Genomic DNA, 14,863 nt, shown 5'->3' on the forward strand with positions numbered 1-14,863 from the left:
GCACCTAAGGCCCAGAGAAGTAAAATAATTTGTAAAAGGTTTCATGTTTTAAGAAGGAGCAAAGCTTGGGGCACCTGGGTGGCTCTGTGGGTTAAAGCCTCTACCTTCGGCTCAGGTTGTGATCCCAGGGTTCTGGGATTGAGCCCCACATCTAGGCTCTCTGCTCAGCAGGGAGCCTGCTTCCCTTCCTCTCTATCTGCCTACCTGTGATCTCGATCTTTCAAATAAATAAATAAAATCTTAAAAAAAAAAAAAAAGAAGTAGCAAAGCTTGACTTGAAACCCAGTTTTCCTGAGCTCTTGCCCTGTCCATTCATTTCCCTGTCATTGAAGTATTCCTGCCCAGGGGCTGAGAGAGCTTCATCTGGAGCTGAAGATGGGCCTAAAAGAAAGAGCATGGCTGAATTTGATCACTTAAAATTGGGCCAGACCCTGGAGGAACCCAGGATATGGCTGAACAGTATGAACTTTATGCATTAGGGAGCTTGTGATAATAAAGGATCTGAGAGCGCTGCCCTTATTCACTTGTTAATACAGGTATCTCATTGTAGTTTTGGTTGGCATTTCTCTAATAATTAGTGATGTTTCATGTGCTTATTGGCAATGTGTATGTCTTCTTTGGGGAATTGTCTATTCAAGCCCTCTGCCCATTTTTTAATTGTGTTGTTTTTGTTGTTACTGATCTTTAGGAGTTATTTATATACTTTGGATATTAATCCCTTATGAGATACATGATTTGCCAATCTTTTCTCCCATGCTAGGAGTTGCCTTTTTACCATGGGGATAGTGTTTTTTGATACACAAAATTTTAAAAATTTATCAAGTCCAATGTCTATTTTTTCTTTTGTTTTCTGTGTTTATGGGGTCATAGCTGAGAAATCATTGCCAAATCCAGTGTCGTGAAATTTTTGTCTTATGTTTTCTTCTAAGAATTTCATTGTTTTAGGTATTAAACTTAGGTCCTTGATTCACTGCTGTTAGGTAAGGATCCAACTTACAGATAGCTATGCTCCATGGACAGTCTACTAGCTTCTAGCAGCAGGTTTTTCTTTTTTCTAAGATTTTATTTATTTATTTGACAGATAGAAAAATCACAAGCAGGCAGAGAGGCAGGTAGAGAGAGAGGGGGAAGCAGGCTCCCTGCTGAGCAGTGAGCCAGATGCCTAGCCTGATCCCAGGACCTTGAGATCATGACTTGAGTTGAAGGCAGAGGCTCAACCCACTGAGGCACTCAGGTGCTCCTAGCAGCAGGCTCTTAAAAAATTAATGTATAGATATTTATTATATGAGCCAGGCATATATTAGGTGCTTGGACATAGCAATAAACAAAAGAGATCTGGTCCTTATCCTCATGGAGCTCACACTCTGGGAGGGTGGGGCAAGATTTTTGCCAGTGAACTGGAATTTTATTCAGGAAGAAAATGTTGGAGACAGTGTATTTTGCCTTATTTCTGCGAATGGGGATCATGTCTCTAAGAACAAATGACTGTACAAGTCCTTCTGTGACACTTGAGCACTGCCAAAGATTATGAAGGTAGACATATGTAGGCATCCTTGCCAGAGGTTTTAGGTCTTTGAGGAAGTTCTCAGGATATTGAAGAGACTGTGGTATGCATGATCTTGACCACGGGCTAAAGCTCAAAGTGGATGAGAGTCTCCTTCACTCCTTCTCATAGTGTTCCTGGAGATTCTTAGAAAAGAGGCTTCTTGGGATGCCTGGGTGGCTCAGTGGGTTAAAGCTTCTGCCTTCGGCTCAGGTCATGATCCCAGGGTCCTGGGATCGAGCCCCACATCAAGCTCTTTGCTCAGCAGAGAGCCTGCTTCCCCTGCCCAACCCCCCCACTCCCCTCCCCCCTCCACCCCCACCTCTTTGCCTACTTGTGATCTCTGTCTGTCAAATAAAAAAATTTAAAAAAAAAAGAAAAGAGTCTTCTCAATGTCCATTTCGATACACTCCAAATTGGTGTAGTTGAACCAACACTAGCCTGGAAGTCAGAAACCTGGAACCTAGTTATAGATTTTCCTTAATCCCACTGTTAGCCTTGGCAAGCCAGTTCCTCTGGATTTCTTGGATCTTTAAAGTGGGGATAATTATACGTGCTCTAAGTATTGCTAAAGTAGCTGTCAGGATCAGGTAAAGAATTATCCTCTAATGTAGTTTTATTCCATACTCGTGTAAGGAATTAGCTGAATTCTTATTTGAGCTACAGAGATACCATGTGAGACAGGCAGGTCAGGTTTTATTACTTTTTTTAAAAAAGACTTTATTTATTTATTTATTTAAGACAGAGAGAGAGAGAGAGAGAGAGAGAGAGAGAGAGAGAAAACGCGCGCACCCATGCACGCAAGCACGAGCAGGGGGAGAGGTAGAGGGAAGGGAGAGGTGATCTCAACCAGACTCCATGCTGAATGCAGACCCCAATGTGGGGCTTGATCCCATAATCCTGAGATCATGACCCGAGCCACCCAGGTGCCCCTTACTTTTATTTTATTTACTTCTATTTGTCTCTATCTCAGCTAAGTTTGTTCTCTCCACTGCCCCCTGCCTGCTATGTAACTTAAACCTCTTTTCTCTGCAACTGCCTTTTAGGGTCCGTTCTCCTGTCTCTGAAAGGAAGTAATGAGAATCAAGGAGTCCAAGATACATTAGAAATTATCCAGTCTAATACCAGTCTTCTCCCTCCTCCCCTCTAATACTTTATGGAGAAGGAAACTGAGGCTCAGAGAAAGGGGAAATTTTGTGTAAATTCATACATTGAATTAGGGGTAAACAATAAATCTAGGTCTGGTGACTCCAAATAATTATCTGAGGATCCTTGTTAATAATCCAGATTCCTGGACCCTACCAGCCTATCAAATCAGAATCTCCAAAGGATAAGACTTCCGACTTGTATTTTTATATCCTCTTCAGATGTGGTGGGCAGTGGCAGCATACCTTTAAAAATATTTGTTTGTTTATTTGTTTGTTTTGTTTTATTTTAGAGAGAGAGCATGAGCAGGAGGGGAAGAGGAGAGGGAGAGAGAATCTCAAGCAGACTCCATGGTGAGTGAGGAGCCCATGGAGTTCAACATGGGGCTTGATCTCATGACCTTGAGATCACAACCTAAGCCATAACCAAGAGTTGGATGCTTAACTAACTGTGCCACCCAGGTGCTCCAGAAAAATAATTTTGTAGATTAGTGGTCTTCAACTTTAAAAATTATATAAAGAGAAAAACTAAAAGAGTTTTGAAAAATTACTTAACTCTTTTTTTTTTTTAACTCTTTACACATTTTACACATCTAAACATTATCATAAGATAAAATAATTGCAAAAAAAAAATGGGGCACCTGGGTGGCTTAATTGGTTAAGTGTCTCCTTTCAACTCTGGTCAAGATCCCAGGGTCCTGGAATCAAGCCCCATCTCCGGCTCCTTGCTCAGCAGGAAGCCTGCTTCTTTCTCTCTCTCTGCCCCTCTCCTGAGCTCGTGTGCATGCACTCGAATGCATGCATGCTCTCTCTCTCAAATAAATCTTTAAAAAAGTAATAACTGCAAAAAATCTAATTTCCAATGTGTTTTATATTGTATACATATATATATATTTCATATATCTTTCTTGAAAGCTTAGAACGGCAAATTTAGCTCATATTATCTATAGAAAATGTCCACCATATAACCTAATTTGCATAGCAAATTCTCACTAACAATCAGCCAAATGAGATTTACTTTGTTAGAAAATGCCCAACTTCTTTTTCAAGTAAAATAAATATGATAACGATTTAACTTCTGAATTATAATTCTAAGACAAGTAAGGCAAGTAGTGTTACCATGAGTTTGTCACCTGGGTAAATTAAAATGTTACTCCTTTCAGCATAGATTTCTTTTTTTTTTTTTAAAAGATTTTATTCATTTATTTGACAGACAAAGATCACAAGTAGGCAGAGAGAGAGAGGAAGAAGTAGGCTCCCTGTTGAGCAGAGAGCCCAATGCGGGGCTCGATGTGGGGCTCGATGCGGGGCTCGATGCGGGGCTCGATCCCAGGACCCTGGGATCCTGACCTAAGCCGAAGGCAGGGGCTTTAACCCACTGAGCCACCCAGGCGCCCCCAGCATAGATTTCTTAAGAAAGATCTCTGATTTGCTCTCTTGGAAGCCTTTTCCTCTGAGGTTACAGTTCTCAAATTGTCCCTTTGGCACTCTGGAGGGGTGTTTTTTTGTTTGTTTCTTGGTGTGGTATAGATAAAATGTTTGGGATGAGAGAGAGATGGCATTTTAAAATTTTTTTATTTTTATTTTTTAAAGATTTTATTTATTTATTTGAGGGAGAGAGAGAGAGTGCACAGGCAGTGGGAGGGGTAGGGAGAAGATGACTCCTTGCTGAGCAGGTAGTCCAAGGTGGGGCTCGAGGCTCAATCCCAGGACCCCAGGATCGTGACCTGAGCCAAAGGCCCACCAGGCGCCCCATTTTTTTTTTTTTTTAATAACATGGGAGAAGTATATTTGTGAAGGAGAAAGTGAGAAAGGAGAACCAACGCAGACAGATCAGTGTTAGGAAAGATTACATATCGAAGTTGAGAATCTGGACAGTTTTAAAACTTTTCCTGCTCGACTACCCATAGGAATAGAGTACCCTACCATGAAAACTAATGATTTCAACCATGCTATTTACCTAAATAACAAAGAACCATTGTAATAAATATTTTTGCATGTGTCAAAATTGAGACACCTGATGTACATATAAAACAGTGCCCTTGGCTGTTCCTTCCACTTTCTTTTTCTGCTCTAGGCATATTTCTGTTTTAGGCAATGTTCCAAATGCTGTGATAATAAAGGATCTGAGAGGATTGCCCTCATTCACTTGTTTTGGGTAAGGCTAGCAAGGGGCATAGTATGGAAGGAATGAGTGTATATGATTTCCCTCCTGGAAGTAGGTATGTAAGCAGTGGGAAAGGGTTACCTTCTATACTGACCTAGGTCTGCCTTGTCAACAGAGAAGAGTTGCAGAATCCAACTGGCACCAAAGCCACCTAGGCCAAGGGGAACAGGCACAAGGTTCCTGGATCAAAGCCTGAAAACAGCTGGCATGAGGACAGGATGCAATAATAGCCTAGATTGCAATGCACAAGTCCCACAACCTGAACCTTAACTCTAGAGGCTTATTGCTATCTCTCCCATGGCAGAGTCCAGAACTGAGCCCAGTGCAGGGGCTCAAGAAATTTTTCTTGATATTTTTCCAAATCCCATTCTGTGAGTTTTACATTCTTCTCCCTCATCTCCCTCTGTGTCTGCCATTTCCCCCTGCCTGTCTAGCATCTATCTACTTTGTTTGTATCCTCTATAATCCCCTTTCTTTTCATGTTTCCTCACTCTGATTAGCCTGGATCTGGCTGGTCATATGAGCAGAGAACCTCATTCATTCATTCATTCATTCTTGTACCCATTTATTTCACAATTGTATATTAAGTACCCACTGTGTGTCAAATTATGTGCTAAGCACTGAGGAGGAAAAAGATAAAAATATGTCTTGTCTGCCTTTAAGGAACTTATAGTCCAGTGAAGTAAACAGATGCATACATATGACTATAACATTAAAATAAGTAAGTGCCAAATATTTAGGCAAATAGAAAGAGAATGAATGAATGAATGAACAGTATGAATGAATGAATAAATGAATAGTGCTAAGAGGCAAACTTCTGGAAAGGAAGATTTGTACAGATGTCTGTTTTTCCAGATTAATCTGTATGTTATTGCAATTCTAATCAAAATCACAAAATTTTAAAATTTGAGATATAATTCATACCATGCATCCTACCCAATTTAAGTGTAAAAGTTAATGATTTTTGGTATAGTCACAGAGTTGTGCAATCACCATCGTGACCTATTTTATTTTATTTATTTTTTAAAGATTTTCTTTATTTATTTGACACAGAGAGAAATTACAAGTAGGGAGAGGGAGTAGCAGGCTTCTGCTGAGTAGAGGGCTTGACACGAAGCTCGATCCCAGGACCTTGGGATCGTGACCAGAGCCGAAGGCAGGTTCCCTAGACTGAGCCATGCAGGCACCCTTGTCACATCCAATTTTAGAACATTTTCACCACCGAAAAAGAAACCCCATATTCATTAGCAGTCACTCCTCATTTTCCTCCAACTTTGCCCACTGTAGCCCTGGGCAACCACTAATCTATTTTCTGTCTTATGGCTTTGACTATTCTGGACATTCCATATAAGTGGAATCATACAAGATGTGGCCTTTTTTTCTAGGTTTTTTTACTTACCATAATCTTTTAAAGGTTCAACAAGTGCCATAGCATGTATTAGTTCTTCATTCCTTTTTTTATTTTTTATTTTATATTATTATTTTTTAAAGACTTTATTTATTTGACAGAGAGAGACAGCGAGAGAGGGAACACAAGCAGGGGGAGTGGGAGAGGGAGAAGCAGGCTTTCCGTTGAGCAGGGAGCCTGATGCAGGCTTGATCCCAGGACCCTGGGATCATGACCTGAGCTGAAGACAGATGCTTAATGACTGAGCCACCCAGGTGCCCCTACTTCATTCCTTTCCTTTTTAAATTTTTTAATTTATTTTTTTAAAAGACTTTTTTATTTATTTGACAGACGGAGATCACAAGTAGGCAGAGAGAGAGGAGGAAGCAGGCTTCCCTCTGAGCAGAGGGCCCGATGCGGGGCTCGATCCCAGGACCCTGGGATCATGACCTGAGCCGAAGACAGAGGCTTTAACCCACTGAGCCACCCAGGCGCCCCTATTTATTATTTTTTAAAATAGATTTTTCACTAACATATGTATTACTTGTTCAGAGGTACAGGTCTGTGATTCATCAGTCTTATACAATACATAGCACTCACCATAACACACACCTCTCCAGTGCCCATCACCCAGCCACCTCTTCCCTCCCATCTCCCTCCACTCCAGCAGCCCTGTTTGTTTCCTGAGATTAAGAATCTCTTATGGTTTATCTCTCTCTCTCTGGTTTCATTTGTTTCATTTTTTCCTCTCTTCCCCTGTGATCCTCTGCCTTGTTTCTCAAATTCCACATATCAGTAACATCATATGATAATTGTCTTTCTCTGATTGACTTAGTGTTTCATTCCTTTTTATGCTAGATAATATTCCAGGGTATAGATATACCACATTTTATTTATCCATTCTTTAGTTGATGGATATCTGGATTGTTTTCTCTTTTTAATATCATGAATAATGCTGCTATGAACATTTGTGTACAAGCTTTTGTAGGTGTATATGTTTTTAATTCTCTTGGGTGACTACAAGTATACTAAAATCCGTCCTTGGTGGACTTCAACTCTATAGTTCTCAGGACACCTGCACTTTGATTTTCTTCCTTGCTAATTCTGGCTTTGGGGAAAAAAAATCCTCCTTTTGGAGGCCATGTCATTTAGGAGGAGACTGCCTAGACTAGACATTTAGATAGTATGACTAGACACAGGTGACTACTAATATTTAAAATAATTAAAATTAAATAAACATTTAGTTCTTCTGCCATATTTCAAGTGTTCAATAGCTATATGTAGCTTGTGGCTACTATGTTAGATAGCACTGCTTTAGAATAATGGAGCTACTAATGTGTTAAGTAACCTTGAGGCCATCACTTCCCATCTGTGTATTAGGTTTCTCATCTGTAAATAAGGGTAGTGGTCATTGAAAGCCCTGTCCTCCTCTGGCATTCTAAGTGATTTATGATTTAGTCTTTGGGGTGTGCCTCCTCTTACCTCCTCCTCCAGCCCTTTTCCCTCTTTGCTGTGACTAGGGCAGGAGTACCCAGAGGGAACATTAGTCTGCTACTTGGTAAAGTTATGTTGCTCCCACTCCCTCTTCCCTTGGTGAAAGGGAAAGTGACTTGAGGGCATACCTACATCTGAGTGCCTTACATTTGTGCAGCGCTTTACGATTCATAGAACACATTATTTCACATTTTTTTTAATTTTACATAATCAAAGAATCTCAAAGTTGGTAGAGCCTTAAAGGTGATCTCAAACTTCCGAAAACATGAATCACATGGGTTGCTTATAAAATGAGAATTCTAAGGTCCCCATTCCCTGGAGAAGGATCTAGTAGGTATCAGGGTTTCCCTGGCCCAGTCTGTACAATCCTATTCAGCAACTCTTCGGGGGAGTTTGCATTATTAAGACTGTGTGATCATGCTTTGAGACATATTGGCCTTGCTTGGTGGTCCCAGTCATGTCTTGGAGTCTGCTCTTTAGTATCCCTGGAAATCCCAGATTCTATGTATCTCCAGAGTTAGGAAGCTCCTGAAGGAATACCTTCTATCATTGGACAGTTCTGACAGAAAGACTTTCCTTATACTGAAATCTCCTAATTGACCCACCTCTTTGATTTATAGTTATGTAACACTGGTCTTCTTCTTTCCCATAATAATTGTTAAGGTTCATTCATTTATTCAGCAAATATTTACTGAGCACTGACTATATACAGGTTTCTTTGCAAGGCATTGGGGATTCAGCAATGAACAATACCAATTTGGTCTGTGCAAAACATAGTCTAGTAGGAGAGATGGACAATTAGAAAAATAAATAATAATACAATTATAGTTTGAGAAAAATGCTATGAAAAAAATAAACAGGGGCACCTGGGTGGCTCAGTTGTTAAGCGTCTGCCTTCAGCTCAGGTCGTGATCCCGGGTCCTGAGATCGAGCCCCGCATTGGCTCCCTGCTCAGTGGGAGGCCTGCTTCTCCCTCTCCTACTCCACCTGCTTGTGCACTCTCCCTCTCCCTCTCTCTCTTTCTCTCTCTAATAAATAAATAAAATCTTAAAAAAAATAAACAGTGTTGTGATGAAGAATAAAAGGAAGGGCTAATGCTACTTAGAGTGATCTGAAGCATGACATAGAGCAAACCATTTGAAAAAATTGGGGAAGAACATGGCATATTCTATCAATAGGAAGGCTAATAATGTGTTTGGAGTCTGTTGAGCAAAATGGGACAACAGAACAAGATGAGCTGGAGAAGATACAAGGCATAGGAGAAGTTTGGATTTCCTTCTACATGTAATGAAAACCACTAAAGGATTTTAAGCAGGAGGTGGTACGATTTTTAATAGATTATTCCAGATGATGTATGGATTGGAAGAGGGTAAGAATGAAGTGGGAGACCAGTTTGGGACCATTGTTGTCATCCAAACAAGAGATGAAGGTGGCCTGAACCAGAGTGGAAGCAACAAAGATACAGATACTGAGACTTGCTGTCACATATCTCAGTATCTTCTCTTCTCCAGGCTAAACAGCTCAGTTCAATGTGTTCTGTCATAATAGGTTTGACTGCTTCCTCATCTGGGTTTTTCTCCTCTAGAAGGCCTGACCCACCAGGTTAGATCCTGCCCTCTGTTTCTATGAAGAAACTAGCTTTTCCCACCTATTTCCCCCCCAGCTCTTTCCTCCTGTCCTATGCTTTACTTCTCTGCTAGTCTAGGGAACTAATATCTCCAATATAGTGACTGTCCTTCATAGAAAAGGGGAGTCCCAGTCTTCTCAGTCATTAATCAGTTATTAGGTTTTCTATGACTCAACCATGAATCATAGAAATGAACCATGAGTACTTTATAGAATCATAGAAATGAACCATGAGTACTTTAGAGTACTTATTGTGCCAACTGAACTTGGAGGAGATTGAGAGGAAGAGGACATGATCCTGCCTCCAAGAACCCAAGGTGTAATGGGAAATATAAAGCCACAATAAATGTAAAAAAGGTAGTACTGATTGATCATAAGGAAAGTGAGATCTTCTGTGCTACAACCCACCATGTGACCTTGAGCACCTTAAATGGCCTCTTTGGATCTCTTTGGAGTTAAGAAACTAAACTGAATGTTCTTTTAAAAATTCTTTTTTTTTTTTTTTTTCTTTTAAAAATTCTTAACATACATCCAGGGCACTTGGGTGGCTCAGTCTGTTAAGTGCCTGCCTTCGGCTCAGGTCATGATCCCAGGGTCCTGATACTCAGCAGGGAGCCTGCTTCTCCCTCTGCCTGCCGCTCCCCCTTCTTGTACTCTCGCTCTCTCACATGAGCTTTCTCTCTGGCAAATAAATAAATAAAATCTTTTAAAAAATTTTCTTAAAATCCTAGAGGGCTTGGGAGCTTGTAGTAGGCTAGTATTCTGTTTACCTCCTTCTCCTAATGAGCCAGGGGCCCCAGCTTGGTGTGTATGTCGGAGAAAGAAGACACTGGAAGAAGTAAGGTGCCTATATCAATAATGCATAGCTTGAGCCCAGAGCCTGGGAGAGGAATGTACACTGTGGGGTGTGCGTGTGTGTGTGTAACTAGAAGTGGGCTCAAGTAAGCAGTTCTTAAATAGGTTTATGCTTATCTGTTCCTGTATACCTTCTGTACCAGGCTCTATTCTAGGTTCTAGGGATGTATTAGTAGTGAACAAGACAGACAATTCTCTAATACCATGGAGCTTGTATTCTAATAAAAGACACAGGTAATATATAAGCTAATAAAACACATGAGATAATTTCAAATAATGGAAATGAAGCAAATAAAACAAAGATTTGCTAGTGTTTTGGGAGGGGCAAGCTGTGCACATAGGTGGGTACATAAGTATGGTGCATGTACTTGCAGATGCAGATGCAGGCCCATGTTTGAGTCTTAGGTCCATATATTTCTCATTTGCCTCTGTGTACAAATGGGCAGCTTTTATGTGTACAGTTTTTGTATATTAGTATATGTGATTTTATGCATACAAGTGCACATAGGTGAGCTAGTATGTGGTACACATATGGGGATATGTGTGCAGGGGTATGTAGTATATGTTGGCATTTAGCTGTAACGAGATGTTCTGAAGTTTCTGTGGCACTTATCAGTGGGCCAGTTAAGGAAATGGCTTTTTGCCTCTGGCATTCAGGGCCATTTGCCAGCTTCCTCTCTCTGTGTTCCTTCTCATTTTAGAGAGCTCTCTGTGCTTGGCTCCTCTTAGCCCTAGGAGGCTAAGCCAACGAGAGGATAGTAACTGACTCATCAAGCTAGGAGCTGGAAAGAGGCTGATAATCTTCTGTGTAACCTCCAAGGCCGGGTTTCCCTGCTAGTCCCTGTCCTTCACACTGTGAGGCAAAAGAGTTGTGCCTTGAAATGAGAAGACCTGTGAAGATCTATTCTTGGGTCTTCCACTTATTATTTGACCTTGGCCAACCTACTACATCTTTCTGGGTTTTAGTTACCTCTTTCTTGAGTACTCTGGGTAGTAAGGAAAGAGAGGGAGAGCAATGGCCTGCAGTATTTAGGGAGGGCTATGTGGTTTTGGTGCCAGAAGGTAAGGGGAAAGGATACTGAGCAGGGGCAATGGCATGATCAGAAGTGTGTAGGAAACCAGGAGGAACCCACTTAAAATAAAATTCAAGCTTCTTACCAATACTACAAGGCCCTATGTGATCTGGCTGCTACTTAACTCTCATTCTTACCTTTCTTCTTGTTCACTATGCTCCAGCCATGCTGGCTTCCTTACTGATCTTTGAATAGGCCAAACTCTTTACTGCCTCATTGCCTTTCCAAATTTCTGCCCAGGATGCCCTTCTCAAGAATTCATATGATGGACTACTTCTCATTACTTGGGTCTTTTATTTTTTATTTTTAGTATTTTTTAAAGATTTTATTTATTTATTTATTTGACAGACAGAGATCACAAGTAGACAGAGAGGCAGGCAGAGAGAGAGGAGGAAGCAGGCTCCCCGTTGAGCAGAGAGCTGGATGCGGGGCTCAATCCCAGGACCCTGAGATCACGACCTGAGCTGAAGGCAGAGGCTTTAACCCACTGAGCCACCCAGGCACCCCTACTTGGGTCTTTTAGCTCAAGCATCACTTCCCCGGGGGGAGGCCTTCTGGGACCATTATTTAAAGTAGTTATCCTCTAATGTTTATTAATATTTAAAATGTACATATCCTTTGACCCAACAGTTTTATTTCTTGTAATTCATCCTACAGATATATTTGCAAGTGAGTAAAATGACATTTGAATAAAGATATTCATTGAAGCATTTATTTGTTAGATAAACTATGGCACATACACACTGTGGAACATTATGCAGATGACAAAGAAAAAGAAACAGCACTATAAGGCTTAATGAAGAATTATATCAAGGTATATTAAATTTTTTAAAAAGCAAGATGACTGAGCTCTATACTTAAGATTCATATAGTTTATTGGATGTACATTTTACTCAATAAAAAAACACTATACACAATGGTGTATATTGTATACCATCATTTGTATAGAAAAACCAAGAATATGTAACCATAAATACATATATGTAATGCTTCTTTAAATAAAGTTTTTCTTTTTTTTTTTTTTAAGATTTTTTATTTATTTATTTGACAGACAGAGATCACAAGTAGGCAGAGAGGCAGGCAGAGAGAGAGAGAAGCAGGCTCCCCGCCGAGCAGAGAGCCCGATGCAGGGCTCGATCCTAGGACTCTGGGATCATGACCTGAGCTGAAGGCAGAGGCTTTAACCCACTGAGCCACTCAGGCGCCCCTAAAATTCAGTTTTTTAAATTTGGTTTTTAAATTTCCATCTTCAGTGATATCCGAAGGATCTTATGAAAGATGCTAACGGTGTAATCTTCTTCCAAAGTGATTATCTTGGTCAGTCCACATTAGTTCAGTTGCTTTACACCCTCCAACCTATTAGGAGTGGTCCTGTCTGCATATTGACTGTTTCTGGAAAGTTACACAATATAGAATGAACAGTGGTTGCCAATTGGCAGGGTGATTGGGGAGTAGGGGTGGGAGGGACACTTCTCTTACATATCTTTTGTTGTGGTACCATTTGTATATATGTAGTATATATATTATATATAATCATAAAATTAAAAAAAAACCAGGGGTTATTAAATATTCACATATAGTCAAGAAAGTTCCTTAAAATGTCTTTTTAAAAAGTATTTTCAGGGGTGCCTGGGTGGCTTAGTGGGTTAAGCCTCTGCCTTTGGCTCAGGTCATGGTCTCAAGGTCCTGGGATTGAGCCTCACATCAGGCTCTCTACTCAGTGGGGAGTCTGCTTCCCCCTCCCTCTCTGCCTGGCTCTCTGCCTACTTGTGATCTCTTTCTCTGTCAAATAAAAAAAATCTTTAATAAAAAAATAATAAAGTATTTCTAATTAGTCACTCATTCTATCATTCATTATATCCTTCATAATGCTTATCATCTGAAATTATCTTGGCTATATTTGTTACTTGTATAATTTTTGTACTGTCATTGGAATATAAACTCCATGTTGTCAGGGATCTTGCTTGTTTTGTTCATTGGTGCCTTATTTCTATACATGTATATAGCACATAGTAGTTGTTGAGTAAGCCAATGTGGAGGAAACTAGGCTGAAACCTAGGAAGGAATGGGAGGGAAAGCTGAGGAGGTAGACAGAAATAAGATGATAAAAGTGTAGTGATTCTGGGACTTTTTTAGAGAAGGGAAGAAGGAAGGGGTTGGGGGAGAGGGAAAGAAAGAATCTTGGGCAGGCTTCCTGCCTGGCATGGAACCCGATAACATAGGGGTCAGTCTCACAACCAGGAGATTATGACCTGAGTAGAAATCAAGAATTAGACGTTTAACCGACTGAGCCACCCAGTCACCACTGAACCTTTAAATTTGTATCAGAATCACCAACTGAGGGGCACCTGGATGGTGCCCGTCAGTTGATCATCTGACTCTTAGTTTTGGCTCAGGTTGTGAGCTCAGGGTTATGAGATCAAGCCCTGCGTTGGCTCCACAATAAGTGCAGAGTCTGCTTGAGATTTGCTCTCCCTCTACCCCTCGCCCTGCTCATGCTCTTTCTCTCTCTCTGTCTCTAAAATAGATAAATAAATCTTTAAAAAAAATCACCAACTGAATCTTTATACCAACTTGTAATAAAGAGGTAGATTCTTGGACTCCGTGATTCTGATTCAGTAGGTCTGAGTTAGGGCTCAGGAATCTACATTTTAATAAGTTCCCTTGGGTGCAAGTGATCCGGAGCCCCCACTTTGAATAACACCAATGCAGTCTTTACACTGTGCTCAGGAAGAAACACATCTGTGATATCATTTCTCCTTAATACATCCCTATGATGGAAGAGAAGGGACCATCATCCCATTTTACAAACCTAATGAGGCTCACAGATGGACACTGCATCTTCCAATGACACATAGCTTGTATATAAAAAAAATTTAAAAGACCAGAGTGTCTGACCAGTCAGTTCAAGGTGTGACGGCAGACAGCTCACCCTCACAGGACATTCATAAGGAGCTTTGGTGTTCCTAAATGTCTATTATGACTGTTCCTATTTTTTTGCTTGGGGTAAGATGTTATATTCCCTAATGACTGATTCTTTCTGATATATCTCAGGGAGGGCAATGAGCCAGAGGAGACCACCCAGATCACATATCGTGAGCTTCTGGTCCAAGTGTGTCGATTCAGCAATGTTCTCCAAAAACAGGGTGAGTGTCGGGAGTATAAGAAGGGGACTGCAGGGTCCTGCCTTGGGGTATCTGAGGACTTGGGGGAAGTAGACAAGGAATGGAAGGGATATGGTATAGGGGAACAGAAAAGGTCAGCCGTGGGGGGGTGGGGCAATAGCTTAATGAGAAGGAGCAAAGAGCAGCAGGAAGGGTCCATGATCCATGATCTGTGTCCTTTATTTGCAGGCATTCGGAAGGGTGACCGAGTGGCCATCTACATGCCTATGATACCGGAGCTTGTCGTGGCCATGCTGGCGTGTGCCCGCCTTGGGGCTCTGCACTCCATTGTGGTAGGAATTTAGACTGGAAAAAGAGACCTAGTGGGGAGTAGGGCTCTGGAGAAGTAGGTTAGGCCTGGATGATGGAGGATCTTAAGAATCAGACTAAGGAGTTTAGAATGTTTGGG

General features: G+C 41.0%; 1 protein-coding gene across 2 annotated transcripts in view; it reads left to right on the forward strand.

Annotated features, from left to right (window-relative positions):
* ACSS2 (acyl-CoA synthetase short chain family member 2) overlaps nucleotides 1–14,863 on the forward strand; it is a 46,606-nt gene that overhangs the window by 18,748 nt on the left and 12,995 nt on the right. For both annotated transcript variants that reach the window (XM_045980375.1, XM_045980376.1), the window contains exons 3-4: nucleotides 14,345–14,436; nucleotides 14,644–14,747. In XM_045980375.1, the coding sequence (XP_045836331.1) occupies nucleotides 14,345–14,436; nucleotides 14,644–14,747 (196 nt within the window). The remainder of the gene's footprint in view (nucleotides 1–14,344; nucleotides 14,437–14,643; nucleotides 14,748–14,863) is intronic.

The sequence above is a fragment of the Meles meles genome, chromosome 16 (assembly GCF_922984935.1).
Source record: "Meles meles chromosome 16, mMelMel3.1 paternal haplotype, whole genome shotgun sequence".
Lineage (NCBI taxonomy): Eukaryota > Metazoa > Chordata > Mammalia > Carnivora > Mustelidae > Meles > Meles meles.